This window comes from Mercenaria mercenaria, chromosome 18 (assembly GCF_021730395.1).
Source record: "Mercenaria mercenaria strain notata chromosome 18, MADL_Memer_1, whole genome shotgun sequence".
Classification (NCBI taxonomy): Eukaryota; Metazoa; Mollusca; class Bivalvia; order Venerida; family Veneridae; genus Mercenaria; species Mercenaria mercenaria.
The window spans coordinates 45,276,462-45,298,019 of record NC_069378.1 but is presented as its reverse complement, the minus strand read 5'-3'; the positions used below and the strand labels follow the sequence as shown (position 1 = coordinate 45,298,019).

The window sequence follows — 21,558 nt, the reverse complement described above, 5'->3', positions numbered from 1 at the left end:
GATACAGATAGTCCTCATTTGTTTTTTTTTTTTTGCTCTGTAGAGCTATTTTCCTTATTTTCTTTGTAATTTTTGCTAGAATCACATGGCAGATCTATCCTTGACATTTAGGTAGCATTTTCATAATTTTTCATCGAAACTTAGATCAAACACCACCACTGCAATTTGGGGTTTCATTTTGGGCTGATTTTGCAGTTTGTGTGTTTGAGTGAAATTATTTTTCTTGCACCAAAATAGGTGGGCCGGTGGTCTAGTGGTTACACACTTGACTATCAATCCAGAGGTCTGGGGTTCACATCCCTGTCCATGCACTGGAAATTTCTGAGATGCTCTTGAGTGTCTCCCACCTAACTAGAGGCCTGTACTGGTTCTTCCCAGGAAATACGGCTTCGCATGTATCGGTGCTATACACCGGGGACGTTAAAGAACCAGACTGTCTATTCGCAAAGAGCTAGGCTAAGTTAGCCTGACACGTCTATATATAAAAATGTTATCTCTATCTGTTTTGAGGGCTTTGTCTCACTCTGTCCCTTTGGTCAGATCTCTCTGTGTCTGTACTAGTAAAGGATGAATTTCGCGCCTGACTGGCATTTAACTAGGAACTATTCAACCCCCTATTTTCTTTTCATTTTTGTCGTTAATTTATGATAGAATTTTCATGAAAAATAGGTATAGGCGAAAGTGATGTTCTATAAAGATACGTAAAGACGACCTGAATTTGTCGTCATATGTTTTCCATATGAGACAAAACAGTCCATAAAATTCGTGATTCTTTTTTACTTTATTTTCAAACTACGGGCCTTTCATTAGAGGATATATAATATAATATGTTGAAATGTTTCCGTTCTTATTCCTGAAGATGCTGGCGCGTGGGTTTCAGAACGAGGCTTAGCGTGGGTTGTGTCAAAGAACTATAAAATGGAAAATTTATTTTTATAGCTTTTTTGGTTTTTTTAAACAAACAAAACAGATTAAGATAGTAAGACGGTAACAGCTTTGGAGTAACTTTCATAAAGGATGCGATGTTGTTTTTTGTTTAGCCTTTAAAAGGCATGTAATGCACCGCAATAGCAGTTATAGCTTTAATAGCCTTTGTTTCTAATTCAATCTTCAAAATATTAGCCGACTTGATGCTCTGCATCAACATTGTACTTGTATATTCTGACATCACCAGTCTTGGCTCTTATTAACTGGTCTGGTAAAATCTGGTCAGAGCTTGTGACCGATATCTTATGACAAACCGTTAGCTGACCGATCACAAATATGGCACACTGCAATAAATTTCTCCTGTTAAGTTTCTTAAGCAGCAAGTACTTCATTGCTAATAGTACAAAAATATTTGTTTTGAAGTAAAAGAATGGTATTTAATACTGCTAAACATATATTGAATAATGTTGAACAGAATAATAAACTGATATTCAGATAAAGTAGGACATCGGCGGAATGAATATTTTATCAATGGATTCAGCTGTAGAAACGGTATTTAGCGTTAAGTATGTAATATAAGGTGCTTGACGTAATTAAGGCATATTTGGAAGGAAACGATGTTCTTTCTTTTTCTGATTTTTTTTTTCAGATAGTTTCAAAAAGAAATCTCATTTTCTAAAGTTGATAACAAGAGCAAAAAGCAATTTTAAACAAGGAGTATGTCTTGCAAAACTTGCACATTTGCTACTGTTAGTGTTTTGATTTAAATGAAGATTTTTTTTGGAGGGAATGAAAGGAATATGTGTGTGTCTTTTGCAAAGATTGCATCAATTCATCAGATTTTAACGGCAGTTCTTAACTTTCACATAGGTTTAAAGCCCTACTATTCCATCGAATATTATCCAAGAATGACCGTCATATAGCCTTTAATTGAAATTAGCAACGGACGATATTAATGATTTAAAAATCTTATATTCTCTAGATGTTCGACCATTGCAAAAAATTATAATCAAGTATACCATAAAATGGAAAAATGTATGTGCAATATGCTTAACATCCATTTCGTGATATGTTTGGAATATTGTGTTAACATTTTATGATGTGTTTTGGACAAAGACTATATACAACACTAAATATTGATATTATGATATTATGTCAATTTTCCATTGAACTGATTCAGATCTATCATTTTTGGTTACGTTGGTGTGTACGGGTGTATGCGTACGCGTATGCTTTTCAGGACAAGGCCAGATTTCTAACTTACTTGGTACTGATTATCACTATAACAAAATGTCGCAAGAAAATTTCAGGTCCAAAGTTCAAAGGTGAAGGCAACACTATGATAGAAAACACTTTTTTATGCCTGTTCCGTTTATGCATCATCTTCTATGCATGAATGGATATTCAAATGGCTTAGCACAAACATCCACTATGCGACGTTTCGCGTGCGTGAGATTTTGCAAAAGAAGAGGAGCGCATTTAGCGGTCAAATAATTTAAAAATTTCCTTTTGTTTACAAACTTCCTGTATATGTAAATGTATATTCAAGTAGAAAAGGCATTTGTTCATAAACCATAGAATGTATTTAAACTGAACTTTATATGAGATGTCCTAACGGTTTCCATGTGTAGTATGGCTACAGTAATGTATAAGGAGAATGTTCTGTTTGTTTCATTTTGTAAAATATACTTTTTAAGGAAGTCAGAAGACAAGGTACAGGATACAGGTGCATAGCCACGATAAATACAGACATGATTTCGTCAAAATTTGTTAATGCCATCGACATGGAATTACGGAAGAAAGAAAAAGGATTGGATAGAATTTGACAGATTGACAATTATATCAAATTTTCAAGATTTTTAGAAAGACATTCATTGTTCTCATGCCTGAAATATATTTACATTTATTTAATTTCCATATTTTGTTGTTTGCTTACGAGGTATATTATGTCTGTTTCCTTGATAATTAGTAATAATTGTTCTCAGCATGTCATGGGTTTATCTGTGCAGGTGTTTTGCTTACTATTCATAAATAAAGGACTGGTTCGAATTTAGAATAATCAGTATAATTACTTCGTTATCATTTGTGTTCGAATGACAGGTCAGATATGAATCTCTTTCCAGTATACTTAGTTGACGAATGCTTAAACGTACGTACCGGAAATTTTAAAAATCCCTGTCAATATTGGACAACTGGGCTTAATAGTCAAAACTATGCTATGATTTAATCTGCCATATTTACTGTCCACGTGCGTTTCCTCTTATTAAGCTATATAAATCATACTCTTTTGAACTTGAAGGCGGAACAGTTCACAGGTCATCTTGCCCCTTTGCTACACTTATGTAGCTATGTACACTATGTATTTTTTCTTTTGAGTTTTTATAAATAGGTTATATAACATTTTGTTACTCCCCAGTTGAAAATTCTTAAACGGATCAGCATTTAAATTTTGTCTCGTTAAACTGCAAATATTTAAAATCACTTTCTTTTCTTTGTTTCACCAAAATTGCATTCTAATTGTTTAAGCCTAATTCAAGAGAATCTGAAATATTACATTATGTACAGTACCACAAGAATCCGAATTATTCATCAACATATACAAACCCGATGATTTATATGTATTCGATTACCGCAGGTTAACGTTTAATCTTTATCATGTTTAACGGTGGATGAAATAATGTGAAAAAGAAACAAACACATAGTTATATTATGTATCATGTGTAGATTGGATCAATCTCGAAACATTGGTTCACGCCATTAAGTATATAAAAAAAAAGGAAAATAATGATGCACCACCTGATTTAAACTTCCATTGTGAGAATGGTAAGCTCACTTAAAATACTACTATATGATTGATTTGAACTTCATGTTTTGTTTCAAAATAGATTAATAAGCATAATGCATGCATTTGATCAGCTCATTTACAAAAGGTACTGACTCAAAATATCAATATAATATACTGTTCCAACGACCGACTTTAAGCCAAATGATAAACATGCCTTATCATGCGGTTGATTATTATCTTCCTTTCGAAAGTGAGGTGCGTGCACAACTTGCCGCTTAAAAATACCCAGTGATGGTTTTGGCCACAAACCGTTTACTGCTTTGAATTGTTTGTTTGTTTTTCCCTTGTTGTCCATATGCATATCCACAAACACACCGATAGGGTAAAGAAATGAAGTAGCTGGGATTTTTTGGAAGATGGCTTTTTATATTGAAAACATGTCTTATTTATAACTAATATAAGTGTTATATTTTCATCACTAGTTTGCATTGATTATATTTTTTTGTTAATTATATCTGAACGGAGGCGATTTACCTTAAGAATCCGGAAAACAATTTGAATAATTTGAAAATACCTTTATTTGGTCCTAGGTAAAAACATACATTTAATTTTAAAAAGAAACACATTATTACACAAATTCAAAACTAAAAAATGCTATATATACTCAAACGCAAAAGAAAGTGTGCACTTTTTAAATTTGAATATTCTCAGTCTTTTCGGAGGTATCCGTCGACAATTTGCAATATACTTTGCTAAAGCATGTACTATTGGTTGTTCTTCAATTTTACAATAAAAACTGGGTACAGTCAAGATAACTAGCGATAGTGCTACCCATAGATAATGTACATATCTACAAAAACGTGTTTTGTCAGTTTTCTTATACCTTTGGTGAAGCGGAAAACACATTAGATTTCAAATCTATGTTGTAATAAAATGCCACGACTTAGTGAAACTCAGCAAAATGAAGCTTAACAATGCTTCAACGGCGGGGTAACAACGTTATTTACGTCAACATAACGTTTGGGTGCCAAAGCAGTGACATATTCATTAATGCACCAGCAATTTCAGTAAACTTGTCGAGTTGCTGTACGCCATAGATCTAGCAAACATCGGGTGACAACCGCTATTCAAGAATGGAAAAAATATCCTCTTGGCGTCATTCTACTGTTACGTTAGGCCTAAGCGTTACCATATCAATGCTTGAATAAATAGCAGAGGTGGTAACACGTGATATTAAAACAAAATAATGCTTGAGGAACAGGCAGCTCTTTTATCATCTGACAAGAAAGAGATTAACAACTTCCGTTTTTACCCCCGTTGGCTTTGGAGAGCGAAGAATCCCCGAAAATGTATAAATTTTGAAAATAATCGAAACACATTAAATTGGTTATAAACTGAACTAAATTTTGGTAACAAATTTTGCATACGTTCAGACAAAATAATCAGCTTCAGAAAACATACTCTACTTCAGTTGACGAAAGCCTTAGTGCACACTTCTTTTGCATTTGAGTATATTTTGTAAAATTGTCTTTTGTTGACAAATTTAGTTTCCTATTTTATTGACAAATTAAATACAAAGGTGTTGCGTTGCAGGACTTCCTAAATATTCAGTGAAAGCAAGTGACAGCGCTTATCTGGTGATAACAAAGAATAAACACTAGGAATGACCCATAGAGCCACTGAAGGAGAGCTAAGCACAACAGCTGAATCCACTTACGGACGGAGACTGTAACGGTAACGTGTAGCTAACGGGGATTTTTACATGACACGTGCACTTTACCTAACCCCTTTGCTGTACGCCCGCGCCTAGTGTGTCGACATTCGCGTTTGTCCTACAAAATGTAGTAAGCGAACTCGGTTATAAATTGTTAGAGGAGTATTTATTGTTTAAGTATCTAGTTGTTCAATAATTGACCTTAGTTACAGCTGTGTTTGATAAAAATGTATAGATCCAAGCGTTAGTATGATTATATGCGTGAAGCGGAACAAAATGTAAAATTTACGAGTTTCTAACACGAACATATTAAATAGCAATACCCATAATGTGACACGTATCTAGTCAAATCTGTAACAAGACAAGACATTAAATTTTCCAAAAAACAAAAAACAAAACAAAACAATCAAACAAAAAACACAAAACAAAACAACTAGGTGTTGCTGATGTGACTACGTCCATTGTTTTCAAAATCATTCATCAAGTATCTTTCGTTATTCTTTCAAGGATAACGTACTATTTAATCGACCTTTATTTTTACAAGAAAGTTGCTATCATATGATAATTGATATCAGATTTGACGAGTTTTATACTATTAGTGCAAACATTTTTAAAGCACGGGATAACATCCTTTCAATTAGGCTTTTGTTCCTAAAAATTAAAGGTTGTAATTGAATTTTCATATCTGAAGAAACTAGAGACAACTTAAGTTGAAATAAAACATCGAAGAGCTTTAAAACATCCGTATTGTTATACTATTGGGATTCTCATCGTTCATAGAAGTCAGTCATCAGAAAGAATGGTTTGACAAAACTTTCCATGGAGATCACCTTTGAGGCAATTAGTACAATTATGTCAACGATAAACATTTATAAAGATAAAATTTCAAAAAATTAAAAATCTAAAACAAGAGACAGTTAACATATTGAACATTTATTACACATTTCTAAAAAAAATGAATAAAGGTTTTGATTATTGTTGCAAATGGAAATACAGTGCTGCCGAATGTGGCGAGCATTTCGATTATGGTCCTTTTTTTTCTTAATAATAGATTGAAAACCGTTTGTGGAATACGATTTTGTGTTCATTTAGATTATTATTTTACAGCTTTTCAAGTTTCTTACAGAAATGATATGCCATGTAGAAAGAAGAACCTGTGATTAAGTTCCATAAGGCTCTTAATTTTGCGTTAAAATTGTAACAGAGTCTACACATAATTGAATAGTAAGAAAAAAGCTTTTTTTTTGAATATTACACATGAAATTATGAAGTCAAAGTCAGAAAGGGAGATAAGCTAAAAGTGCATTTTATAGTAGTTTCTATTATGTTAAACATATATTCAAACCTATGAGAAAACATTAACATGAGAAAACAGGTACCAAATATTGGATGTAACAAGAAAGTAATATATATTATGTTCATAGCAAAAATGTGTCAGTCACATTTTAATCAAAGGTAATAAGACCCTTCAAGATATTGAAGCAAAAGCTGTTTGTCTCAAAACTGGTTCACCACTGTCAATACGTGCCCTTATATTAGATTGCGCAATAGCATGCTCAGTATCACACGCAAAGAAACATGTCTTTTCCATGACCTTGAGACAGTAGCTCAGTTAAGACCAGTTTGGCAGTTACATATTTTTGTTAAATAATGTTTAAAATATTATTTACCTGTATGTTTTATTTAAACACGGTCAGTTTCGAGAACGATGTAAGTTTTGTAAATGTGCAGCATACATGAATTAACTTGTTGCTTAAAATTAAGGCGCTAAAGTTTACACGCACATTTCCGACAATTCCGCTCTATTTCATCGTTTTGTTGCCCCTAAGAGTGTTATGGTTTTTACCTCTGCCAAAATGCGATTGAATGCAATTACCACAGTTACAAATACGTTATGTTAAATTTATTTTGTAATCTCTTTAGAAAATACGGCTTATGTGACCGAGTTGTTAACCTGGCTGACATCGAATAATTACACCGCGCCCCTTGAACGCCTGAACGGATCGTCATTTGAGCTTAACTGATGAAGGAAGGTAGCTATACCAGGGTTGCCACTTGTACCTGAAATAATGTCTTATGCTAATAATCTTAAATATCACATGACAGGCTTACACTGTTTAAATTCCCATATATTTTACTGCATGCGATAGATTGCAACAATGCAGAATCGTGGTGAAAAGTTATAAACTGAACCCATGTTATCGAGAATAAAGTCAGGTGTGTGTTTCGTCGAATACATTGTATGAAAATTTACTTTTCGAGTGGGAGGAACGGACAAATAGTCACAGTCCAGTTATTTGAAGTCACAAGTGGTGTTGCTTATTCGTAGGAGAGCCTACCTCATTTGACTTATCAGTAAGATCAATATTATCCTCAAATATTTAGAAATGTTATCGCTGTAAATGACAGTAATTATTACTTTGTTCTCAAGGACATAATAGACATTAACCATCAGTCTCAACATAGAAGTATATGTTCAGCACACATCTATTTCATTATATTTTTTCTCCTTGAACGCATTTATCGAGACGGCTAAGACCCTTCACTGTGTTCAAATACTTGCTTTTGTCAAGTGATATGCAAGCTGTAAAATTGTATATCAATTTAGGGTTTTCTGAATTGATCAGTTTCTTTGTTCCGTAAACGCAATAATAGGATGCACATCCATTAAAAAAGGTATAAATTGGCCAATTTTTCAAAGTTTTTTTAACAAAGTTTTACAGGTTCATCATTAATATTCACTCATTTACTTCTTTACAACTTAATGGGATTTGTCATGACCTTAGTTTTAATGCCATACATTAAAAAGCCATGAAATAAGTATATTAAAACCCAGGTAAAATATACCTTGTTAAAATAACTTTGATGGCCATGAAAAGCTGCTTAAAATAAACCATTAAATAAGTTAACAGGCTCCTTAAATTTCCATGAAAACTTAAAAATTTTAATTGGCATGAAATTAATGTGCCATTAAAAAGTACCCCTTAATTCGACATTTATCAGTAAGAACTAATGGGGCCATAAATTTTTTAATACTCTGCTAATGACTTTTAATTATTAAAAAATGATTAATGGTCTCATTATATATGTCAGATTAAATTTTAATGGGTTCGTAATATTTAATGTTATATCAAATTAAGGGCCATGAAAATTTGCCATCAGAATTAGACATCTAAAGATAATCAACTTCATTTTCATATTTGCCGTATTGATTTAAACTACGTGTAACTACACATGTAATAGTATCTATACATATGTACTGTTTTGTAAAATGCTAGACGAATATTTGTTTCTTCATTTTTCTCTCATTATTTTGTAATGTAAACACATGTAACAGCCTCGTACAAATATTTGTCATAATGTATCCTTATTTTGTTATATGTTCATATGGAATGAGAAAATAAACGGATAGTGTATTGTATTGTGTTGTACTGAGAATGGTTTACATGTACCGGTTTAATAGATCAAGTGACCATGTGGGTAGTTTTAACTATTCAACCTTATAATATTGACGAACATTCTGACCAAGTTTTTATTGGTACAGACATTAGGCATCAGGTGTATTCAAAAAGCAACTGTTGATGACAATGTCAGCGCACAATTGGCAATCACAGTTTAGCTCTACTTCAGTACTTTGTGCTCAGGTGCATGCACTTAAACAGCTATGAGCAAATGTTTGAGGGATTGCATCACAAGTAGCTTCGCCCCTCCCAAATCAAGCTTCTCTTTGATTCATTGGAACGAAGAAGCGATTGATCTGCATATGCCCCAAATGAGTTTAAATCAGACTGTAAATCTCCATAATCATGTGTACTGTTCACTTCTTTATAAACATTAGTTTCTACTCAAGGATTGGAAAATTTGAAAATCTAAACTGGTCTGAACACATTTTATAATGTAAATTCCTTACCCCATCCATTTTCTTATACAAATGCTGATTATTTGGACAAGAAAAACAAAACACAAAAAGTGGCATGCATCAATACGTATTTACCCTTACCAAAATAATGTAGATTGTTGTTATCAAATAAATTAATATGTTTTTATCGGACCTTCACTGAAATAAATCCAGTTTTTGTAGGAACTCAATTTGGCAAACATTTGAAAAAATGGCGTAACTGCATCAAGGGGAATAACTTTAATGCAACTAAATATAACATCATGATATATTATAGACGATGTGTGTGTAGTATGTATTCATTGTGATTAAAGTCCATTTTAGAATAATATGGGACTGTAATTATGAGCATTCAATTGGAGTGCAAGCCAAAAACCAAAAGAAGAAAATATACGAATCACATTTTACAGAATGTAGGATTTAATGGGCATCACATTGCTGTTTATGGCTATTAAGTTTACTCTTAAAGAGAATTCCTATAGTTTTTTTCCTTTCATAGATTTTTTTTTAAATTCACATATATGATAGGAAAATTTGTGCTGAAAACAATGAACAAATAAAAACAATAGGTCACCAGGCTTGTTTTTGTGAAAAATTGTTTTAAACACACCCACTGTTGGTGAAACTGCCAGCGATTTTTCAACATTTTCATAATTATCTGCTTTTTTATAAATACCAACCAAAATATACATTAAGACAGCACAATACGGTTTTGTCCTTTTTACAATTTTTTTATATCCTTATTTGATATTATAGTCATATTTGTAATACGCTATCCTTACAATAATGGGTACAAATGAAACAAAAAATGTTTCATATTTAGTTTTGTGAACTTTTTTCAATGAAAAATACCCATAGTGAAGAATATTTTTTTTAAATTTTGAAAAAATTCTTTCATAGAATTTTTTCCTGTTTTTCTTGTGTATAGATAATTGTATTGTGAGCATAAAAATGGCTAAAAATGTATGGGTCACCAGGCTAAATTTTATGTTAAGACCACTAGAATACAACACCTGTTCGCACGGAAATGGCGCGAACCTGGCCAAATTGATTACATGTATGTCTGCTAAAAGTTAAAAAAAGGTTTTAAAAATTCTTAATTCTTCCTATAATTAAATACTAAATAATCTGAAAGGTGATATTGTCTTATCAGTACTAAGTCAATTATCTTACATTATATAACAACACTGTCTTTGTACTAAAATGCGATGTGAAAACACAACCACAAAAATAACAAGATACCTGTCAGGCATAATACTTGTCAATACAACATAAACCAGTATCAACATTTGATTACTGATAAAACTTATCAAAAATGTTATTTCATTCAAGATTCATCATATCTAAGATTGTCTGTAAAATGTTTCAACAAATATTGACTTCAGTTCAGTTTTCCATAGAAAGTGTCGGCTGCGCAGAAAGATGCGCATAAAAAACTATAGGAATTCCCTTTAAATTAAATCGTACAGAACCTGAACATTTAATGTGTATTAAATCAAATTTAAGGGCCATGAATAATCCTGTTAAATTCAAAATATACAGATGGCCTGATTTATGGTCAAAAATGGGTGTTTTAATGGTATTTTAACATGTAACCCATTAATATTGAGAAACCTGTTAAATAAAGTGATGCAAGAATTAATGGGGTTAATTAACAAGTTTTCCTATTTTAATGGATATTTTACAGGGTTTTAAATCATGTTTAATGGAATGTGCATCCAGTAGTGATAGATCTCCTGTTACTTTTTTATATAGTGTCAGTTGAAAAATATTTAACTTCACATTTTTTTAATTATAATTCTAATAATCATAATAACACAAAGGTTTCCTATGTAGCATGAGTATTCGAAGAAAGTTCTGGAATGGATAGCACAACTTCCTTCCAGTCAAGACGACAGGTCTGTTATTGACCTCCTAAGCATTTTGACTAAGTCGGTATTGCTGGTAAAAGTACCAGTTAAACTGCTGGAATTTTTTTTTTTTTTTTTATAAATGTACATGTTTTGTACAATTTTCAACAGTTCCAGAGGAAATATATCAGACACACAATAGTCATTAGCATAGCGACGCTTTTTATTTTTTAATGTGTGATGTCTAGTTAGACAGCAGAAGTTCAAGTTCTGAATAGAAAACTATGTATTCACCAACATTGTGATTAAAGAAATACTTATTCAAGTTACCACCGGTATCTTGTTAATATAGCTAATTTATCGTAGAAGCTAGACACTGTACAGCATCAAAAACAACATAAAGAATAATTAGTTTAAAGGGGGGGGGGGGGGGGGCCAGTTAGGTGTCTGCGCAAAATATTTTTTGATTTTATTTATACTTTGTGGTAATATACCTACATGTATTAAGTTTCATTAACAAGTGTTACTGTTACCAGTTTTGACTTACTTTTATAGATATTCACATTTAAAGTGGGTGGGGTAATCTGACATGTGACCAGCCAGGAACACAATTTCTGTTATTTTTTTTTTGAATGGTTCAAACTTTTTACCTGAAACTTTCATGATAAAATAACTAAGCAATGGACATTCACACAAGATGTTGCATTTTAAATTGTACTGAATACTTTTTTCATCACAGAGCCACAAAGTGGTCTAATCAAATTTACTGATTTTCAATGGACGAACTTTACCAAAAAGCTAAAACATTTTTCATTAGTTGAGATATTAAGGAGTTATTTACAGCAGATATTGTAAACTAAACAAACATTAAAATGACAGTATATCAGTACACTCTGATTAATATTGGAAGAGTGGTACACTCACAAACTGGGAAAAAGTGGGTTGGGTAAATAAATATTCGAAGCAACACTACAAAAATTGTGCAGTTGTTAAGCAATGGCCTCAGATTGTCTATTACTATCTTCATTTTATTAAATACAGCATTGATTGATAAATTTTAACAAAAGAATTCCCACTTTATACATGTGTGTCATGGAAAAAGCATGGACCTTGAACATGACATGTAGACAAACCAAATTAACCCTGAAAGCTCAAAGTATTTAACTAAAGGTTTTGCCTGAGGCAGTATATTTTGAGGAAAGCTATTGTTCAAATTAACATTAAATTTTCTGCATTGATTTTTCCATGGCACACATGTATAAAGTCTTATTAAAGAGAAAAAAGTTTTGTTAAAATTTATCAACCAAGTCTGTATTTAATAAAACTAGAATTTGTCTGTAGGACACAGGGTGTGAATAATTTTACTATTTCAGGGGCTATAACTCTGGAAATAGGGGGCAGACCCAGAAAAAAAATAGTAGGTGCGCAAGTTTATATCATGATAAACACTCGTCAATTTACATCAAATACTTATTGAGCAAGGCGTGTCACAAGGTGAAAATGTGCATTTTTGACTATTTCAGGGGCCATAACTCTAGAAATAGGGCGCGAACCCAGGTTACAAATAGGAGATGCGCAAGTTCATATCATGATTAAGAGTAAGGCAAGGTTTCATGAATCTATATCTGATTCAAGTACTTTTTGAGCTAGTCGTGTCACAAGGTGAAAATGTGAATTTTTTACTATTTCAGGGGCCATAACTCTAGAAATAGGGGGCAGAGCCAGACGAAAAATAGGAGGTGTGCAAGTTCATATCATTATAAAGACTCATGCAAGATTTCATCAATTTATATCAAATACTTTTTGAGCTAGGCGTGTTACAGGGTGAAAATGTGCATTTTTTTACTATTTCAGGGGCAGTAACTCTAAAATTAAGGGGCGGAGCCAGACGAAAAATAGAAGGTGCGCAAGTTCATATCATGATAAAGACTCTGGCAAGGGTTCATCAATCTATATCAAATACTTTTTGAGCTAGGCGCGTCACGAACTTCGGACGGACGCACGGACGGATGAACGGACGGACGCACGGACAAGAGCAAATCTATATGCCCTCACCACTCATTGTGGGTACAATTAAGATAGTAGTAGACAATCTGAGGCCATTTCGTAACAACTGCACAATTTTTATAGCGTTGCTTCGAATATTTATTTACCCCACCCACTTTTACCCAGTTTGAGAGTGTACCACGCTTCCAATATTAATCAGAGTATACTGATATTCTGTCATTTTTATGTTTATTTAGTTTACAATATCTGCTGAAAATAACACCTTAATATCTCAACTAATAAAAAATGTTTTAGCTTTTTGGTGAAGTTCGTCCATTGAAAATCAGTAAATTTGATTAGACCACTTTGTGGCTCTGTGATGAAAAAAAGTATTCAGTACAATTTAAAATGCAATATCTTGTGTGAATGTCCATTGCATAGTTATTTTATCATGAAAGTTGCAGGTAAAAAGTTTGAACCATTTTTAAAAAAAATAACAGAAATTGTGTTCCTGGCTGGTCACATGTCAGATTACCCCACCCTATTTAAATGTGAATATCTATAAAAGTAAGTCAAAACTGGTAACAGTAACACTTGTTAATGAAACTTAATACATGTAGGTATATTACCACAAAGTATAAATAAAATCAAAAAATATTTTGCGCAGACACCTAACTGGGACCCCCTCTTTAAATAGATCTTTAGTTATAATTTAGCCAAACTAGCATAGTCTTTACGTGTATATTAACAACCGTTGTAGTATATCATACGTGTTCTAATTTCTATTAAATTTTATCCAACTGCAAATTGAGGAGCGTTGAAGACCCAGACACCAAACCAAGGTCAAAGCAAATTTAGTGGAGGTAAATATGTCATTTTAATTTTCTGTTCGGCGACGCGTATTTTGCAAAAGTAAAACCTTATACCCAGAGGCCAAGTTCACACTAAGGTTTCAATCTAAATATAATATATTTGAAATGCCTTTACCCAAAGGACATGCCTTTCTCTTTCTGTGTCATTTCATCATGGGCATTCGTGTCCTACGCTACATGTTGAAATGAACACCTCTCAGGTAATAATGGGAAAAGTCAAGTTTTCTGCAACCCAAGCAGATTTGTTTTGCTGATAAATATGTAATACAATTGTTTATACAATATAATGTTTTTCAGACTTAACTTCATATGAGATGCCATTATTATTTTAGCACATGTAGTTTGAAAACAAGGACACATAAGGAAAACGTTGTATAATTATGCTTTTGTTTAACATTAGTAAAAATGCATTTAGAGAAAGTCAAAATAAAAGGTACAAATATTTTTATACAGTTGACTTGCTTCCTTGAATACTTTGATATAGGACTTTGTTTGCCAAACTTTGACATCGGTATTGGATTACGGAAGATTGAAAATGATTGGATGAATCTTGTCGTATTGGCACCATTTTGCTAAATGCTGTTTGGCATGCGAGTTCTTTTGGTATGTTCGGAGTTAATTTCATGGCACAATAGAAGACATTTTTCTATATCATTCTTACTGCTCTGTTTAAACCGTTTATCTTTAGTAAATTTTTACAGTCTGTATAATTATCTAAAATAGCATAATTACAGTTAATGTCATAACAGGTCAATTTTCTAACAACTAACAACGCACCCAGATCTCTCAAAGATAATAACGTTTTTGTTCATGGTTTGAATAGTTTCGTATTTACCGAAACATCCGATTTTTTATACCGAATGTTTGTGCAAATGTTTTTGTGAATGTTAGTCACGTCGTATCTAAATTCACATGACCTCTAAAATGGCACTACAAAAGACAAGGACAATTTATATAGAGACTTAACCAGTATGAATTACTAATATATTATTATAATTTTATCACAATCAATTATATCAAGTCATTATTTCATGCATTGAGATAATGAATAACATTGTTTCATCCTTTCAATTAAAAGATAAACTGACACATGCCTTGTTTTCCGGATGTGTTTTGAATGCTCTCACATGTATTTGTATAAAAAAACTTCATGTGGATAAAGTCTACGTATCTCGTATCCTCTAACCTCTAACCTCTGTATCTATTTTGCAAGAAACAGGAGCTTTTCAGAGGACTAACCAATAAATATTTTTCGCGTTTAACTCTATATCGGAAGAATATGCCTCGGGTTTAGTAATATGTAATCCACGGAACACGTTCAGACAGAGAGTTGTCTCAATTAGGAAAGAATAGTTTTAACGCCAGAAGTTATTTCTAAGGTCACGTAGTTTGATTGGCCAGCTTGTAATGACAACAGCTTTCGATATCAGTAGCTCAGTCAAGTGTGACTTACCGAATCATAATGTTCCTTCTCAAGAGAAGGAACAATAACTAAGGAGGTTTACCTCAAGTAAGGTGGTCTGGAGGCCAGTGCCTTTAAGATCAAGCGCATTATATAAATTTGTACGTCTCCTTGATGAATATAAGTGCAATCTTTTATAAATGTTCGCTGTCTGATATGCCTAAAGGTTGAAAGCGCCTTTTAAAAAGTAAGCATTTCCAAACAAACAAGCAGTAAATGCATGCTGTATAAGCGAGCTGTACATCTACAATCGAAATGCACCGAGGATGGTTGATTGATTCTTTTATTTCATCCATTCTTGAAGAACATAATATATGTACAAACAGATGGACATATATCAGCAAATTTACATGTAAACAACTAAATATTATCCTTTACTTTCAAATGCATGGTTAATATGTGAAAACAAACCCCATTGCGGTGTCAGTATGCATTAAACAGCGTCAAGATGTAATAAATCATTTCATCTTACACTGCACGTACTCATGTCGTGTTAAACTGGTTCACTTTGAGCTGCATTGTTTCATGTTTTGTTGGATGATTTTATATAACGGTGCATCGCAACAAGTTTTTCAATGCATCGTTCCATGTTATAATGGATAGAATGAAGTTTTGTATTAAGTGGTTTCAAAATACAATGCGTTGAATGAAAATATATTGGACGGGATGGAGTTTTAAGCTAGACGGCATTGAAATGCACTGTACAGACTTACTTGTTTATGAATGGATTGTACATTTACTAATTTTGGCGGTAACCGCCGCCCATACATTACTAATATTACTCTGACACTATTGTGTTTAAACTATTTTAAAATGTGAATACAAGAATACATGATAATTCACAACGCACATTGTTCGACACGTTAAAATGACAGTCTACATTTTAACTAATATTGTTAAGTTATCTTTCAATTGTACTAATTGTACTAACATATTGTTTTAAATAAATGTGAAATTATGTAACTTTCGAACCTTTAATCAAAACATCTTTAAAACATGACTTCTTATGTACATAACCAAATGTTTCATCATTTTGTACAGTCCTATGAACTTTTTTTTCTAAACCATCGCATGTAAAATCGACAACTTGATACGCATGTCACAATTATGGCTTCAACACATTTGTTGTAGACCCTAGGCAAACAGAAGTCTAATGTGGTTTCATGACTGTTGGAGAAGAAAACATCATCGCCTTTGTAGTGTGAGCAGGATTGTTATTGTTGTATTCAATGACGTTATTATTGACTGATCATGACCCGTATACGAAATTGACTTCTATAGTTAAGTTTCGGTATATGGAATGAAATGTCTTGTATACACAAGGCTGTGCTTAAAAATAACAAACATCATTTTATCCTGCACTCACAGTTTTAAATGAACAAAAGAATTATAGCCCGAGTTTTAAATGTTGACGATTTCGTTGGTGTATTTATTAAGAGGGTGTCGTTGTTCTTGTTATTTTCTTCGCCTCCTCCTTAGGAGAACAGCTTAGGAATACGCAACAATGAGTGAGTGAGTGAGTTAGATTTTACGGCGATCCGACACAAAAAGGCCATATGTCGCCGAAAACAAGCGCTTTGAAAACGTAAATTGTAAAGCATCTCTAAAAAACAATTATATAAAAATGTATAAACATATAAAATGTAAAGTAAATTGTAAAGCACGTCTAAAATCATTTATGCAGAAACGTATATAAACATTGTTCTGATATTGCTAAAGGTCTGCCTGTAAGAAACCTTCACTGAGATACTTTAAAATGCAAGTCACCTTGGTTCATAAGCCAGTTTTTGTCTTATTAGTGACAAACAACAATATTGCAAAATGTGTAAAGAAAAATATATGATTTCAGATTTTGTGATAAATGCCTATCTGCTTTAAAAAGGACGCAACAATGAATATTGACTAAACAGTGCACTACTATAAACACCGTTACCACTATATACAGTCATATACTGATCAACCTGTATTTTGGAAAGACAAACAGTCAATTTTGAGCAATCGGCCTCCTCTTACGAAAGAACATTGTTCTGAAATTGCTAAAGGTCTGCCTGTAAGAAACCTTCTTTGAGATACTTTAAAATGCAAGTCACCTTGGTTCATAAGCCAGTTTTTGTCTTATTATTGTTAGACGGCATTTGTAAAACGTTTCACTATGATGTTGCGTATCAAACAACATTAAACACATAAATACCTAATTTTTAAAAATAAACAAAGTATAGTCTAAAAATATGAAACACTGTATATGGATGTTTCTTCCAGATGTTTGTACTGTGTAATAAGTTTGGTTGTAACACATTTGATTTGATTACAGTAACTGTGGTGTGATGTTCGACACAAATTGCTTTCTTTTCTGCTCTTTGATCTCTCTGCTGCTTCTTTTTTTCCAGTAATACCGTCTTATTGATGCGGCACTGACACACTACCACATCTCGGAACATGTCCGCAAGCTAGTCACCAATTATCTCAGCAACATACAGATGAGGTTCTCCTGTGACAACTTTACAACTTCATGGATCCAGTTGGAAAAGGGTATAGTCACAGGCTGCACAATCTCTGTTGTCTTATTTGTGATGGGCATGAATATGATCATAAAGGCAGCAGAAAGGGAGTGTAGGGGTCCCAAAACAAGCTCTGGAATTCGTCTACCTTCAACAGGGGATTTATGGATGACATGACAGTCACCACTGAGACACACGTCCAAGCAAGGTGGATTCTGAGAGCTCTGGATGAGACTGCCACATGGGCCCATATGACATTCAAACCAAAGAAGTCCAGATGCTTAGTGATATGGAAGGGGAAAGTCACTGATAGATTTAAACTCGAAATACAGGGGGAAGAAATCCCATCCCTGGCCAACAACCCTATCAAGTGCCTTGGCAAGTGGTTTGATTCTACACTCACCGACAAGGGTAGTCAAGAGAGACTGAGGGAGCAGGTACACGATGGTCTCCAGAAGATAAGCAAGACTGAGCTTCCTGGGGAATTCAAAGCCTGGATGTTCCAGCATGGTCTGCTTCCAAGACTTGTATGGCCACTCATGGTGTATGAAGTACCAATCAGCCTAATCGAGACGCTAGAGCAAACTGTTAGCAAGTATCTCAAGAGATTGCTCGGCTTACCACCATCTTTTACCAACATTGGGTTGTATGGCAAGTCGACAAAACTCCAGTTGCCATTAACTGCGCTAACAGAGGAGTACAAGGTGACAAAAGCAAGACTCCTGCTCACCCTGAGGGATTCCGCAGATGAGAAGATCAGTAAAGCTAGCATAGACGTCAGAACAGGAAGAAATTGGTCCGTACAGCAAGCAGTTGACCAAGCTGAAGCTAATCTAAGGCACAGGGACATAGTTGGTACAACGAACATCGGGAGAGAAGGGTTTGGACAAAGACATCAGCAACACTGGGAACAGGCAAACAGGCTGGAAAAAAGGTCCATGGTTCAGAAAGAGATTCGGAGAAGTGAGGATCAAGCTAGGTCTGCAAGATCCGTGCAGATGCCAGTGCAGTGTGCATGGACAAAATGGACCGTTCCAGAAAGAACACTTACCTGGCAGGAGTTGTGGAAGTATGAACCACTTCAACTCAGCTTCCTTCTTCGGTCAGTGTATGACCTACTTCCAACACCAGCAAATCTCCACAGGTGGAAGCTTGCAGATGACCAAAACTGCCCACTGTGCAATGGAAGGGGCAGCCTCCAGCACACTCTCTCATCCTGTAAAACTGCGTTGACACAGGGACGTTACCGCTGGCACCATGCCCAAGTCTTGCGCGAACTGGCAGATACCTTGGAAAGGGAGAGAAAGAAACCACGAACTCCCAAGAAAGGAACCCAGTTCATCCCATTTGTTAAGGAAGGAGGGACGAAGACCACAACCACTAGCACATCTGGCCTGCTAGATGAAGCCAGAAGTTGGGAAAATGCGTGTGGATCTGGGAAGGAAGCTGGTGTTTCCGGATATCATACAAACAAACCTACATCCAGACATTGTGCTGTGGTCACAGTCTCCAAAGAAGGTGATACTGGTGGAACTGACTGTGCCCTGGGAGGAGAGAACAGAAGAAGCATATGAACACAAGTCAGCCAAGTACCAAGACCTGGCAGATGCCTGCAATGAAGCGGGATGGAAAACACATCTATTCCCGGTAGAAGTCGGCAGCAGAGGATTCCCAGCCCAGTTACTATGGAGAATGCTTGGCGCATTGGGCATCAAAGGGAAAGTAAGGAAAGCCACAGCCCATGCAGTAGGAAAAGCTGCCGAGAGAGCGTCCAGTTGGCTCTGGTTACGCCGAAATGATAAGGAATGGCAGCCATCGCAGACAAGCAGTGCCTGATCAACACTGCTGGCCCCACCGTCAGGAGAGTGTATCGAGAGTAACGGGGCGAAACACTTGTTGTCTGCGACTAGCAGTTCTAGCAACTGTTTCTACACTATTTTCTCGTTTGTGTTGTTAAATCTGAATCAGACATTAAGAATAAAGATTTGAAGTTTTGCAAATCGAAAGAAAAAAAATAGTCATTTACGATATACACTGAAAGCCATCGCAAATAAGAGATTATCTAGCTGACATTTTATTGGCAGTGCCGTATAATAGCCTAAGCAAAAGTAAACTGCACGTTATTGCATACTAAATTATGAACACCTTAAAGGATTCCTAAATGTAAATATTTTCAAATTCTATATCGGGTGCGTGATGTCTTTTATGTCGCCAGATTTGTGTGTGTCGTCTATAATGACGCTATTTTAATTCATGTTAGAAACATCTTTATATCATTTAAGTAATAATTATTAGCTTAAATGCGCAAGTAATAACAGGATTATTAGATTGTCTTCCAAAAATATGCACTCTTCCTTTCGGAAGAACATTGCGCTCCTTTAGTCGCGCAATATTTTGTGCAGAACTTGCGTGTATTTCTCGATGCAAATGTAATAACCTATGAACAATTTTATTGTCATAGACGCGAGTAAATGCGTTTAGAAACTGCATCGCTGGCTCATTTTCTAAACTTTGAAATAAACTGAAATGAAGTTGAAGGCTTTTGTATATAAAATAACATTTCGTCAAACAAATATTCATGTGAGAAGCCCTAACAGCTTGCCCATGTAACATTTTGTCAAACTTAGATTTCTACGTCATATTATTTTTATTGAAACTACATAATATTGAGCCGCGCCATGAGAAAACCAACGTAGTGCATTTTCGACCAGCATGGATCCAGACCAGCCTTCAAAGCCTATTGTATTTAGAGAAACTGTTAGCGAACAGCATGGATCCTGACCAGACTGCGCGGATGCGAAATCGGTATAAGATTACTGAAAATTCAAAATAATTGGATGACTTCTTTACTGTAAGAAATTGAGAAGCATCGCCGGTTTCCTTAAAACTCTGTTTAAGAATGTTTTGTTTCGGTTAGCTGTGGGGTTAATTACTTGAACAATATCCATATTATCAGATACATACTATTATAAAGATATGATGTTGCCAAATCTGTATAAAATTACGAAACATTTAAAATAATTGGATGGCTTTTCTTCTGTTTGAAACGGAGTAGCATCGCCGGTATCCTTAAAACTCTATTGTTTAAGAATTTTTTTAAGGTTAGCTTTGGAGTTAATTACTTGATCAAGATCTTTATCATTAGATAGGTTTCTTTTGTTCTTTCATGTGTTTGATCGTATGCCATTAGTAATCAAATTCGACACGTAAATCCTAAAGGCTACAATTACAATATTTGCAAGATATCCTTTTTTAAAAACAACGTAATACTCCTATCTCGGAGATAGTATCATTCATTTTGTTGTATAGGGTTTAAATGGTTTAGCTATCACTGAAACATTCTTGTGACCGATAAACGAATGCTTTATAATATTTTTCCCATCTAATTTAGTGATAATTGATCTCTGCAGGCGGATAAAGTCAACGGATATAATTTTGTCTAACCTTAAGCATTGCAAAACAAAAACAAGAAAAAAGAAAATCTTTGACGGATGTAACCAGTATGCATTTTTACCTGATCATTATTTTCGTTATCGTATTAAGTCATTATTTTTACAAAAAGCAAA

At 34.2% G+C, this 21,558-nt stretch overlaps 1 protein-coding gene across 1 annotated transcript; it reads left to right on the top strand.

Annotated features, from left to right (window-relative positions):
• Positions 1-18,165: 18,165 nt before the first annotated feature.
• On the top strand, positions 18,166-19,566 carry LOC128550564 (uncharacterized). The gene has a single exon (XM_053529812.1). The coding sequence runs from the start codon at positions 18,166-18,168 to the stop codon at positions 19,564-19,566; it is 1,401 nt and encodes a 466-aa protein (XP_053385787.1).
• Positions 19,567-21,558: the final 1,992 nt, after the last annotated feature.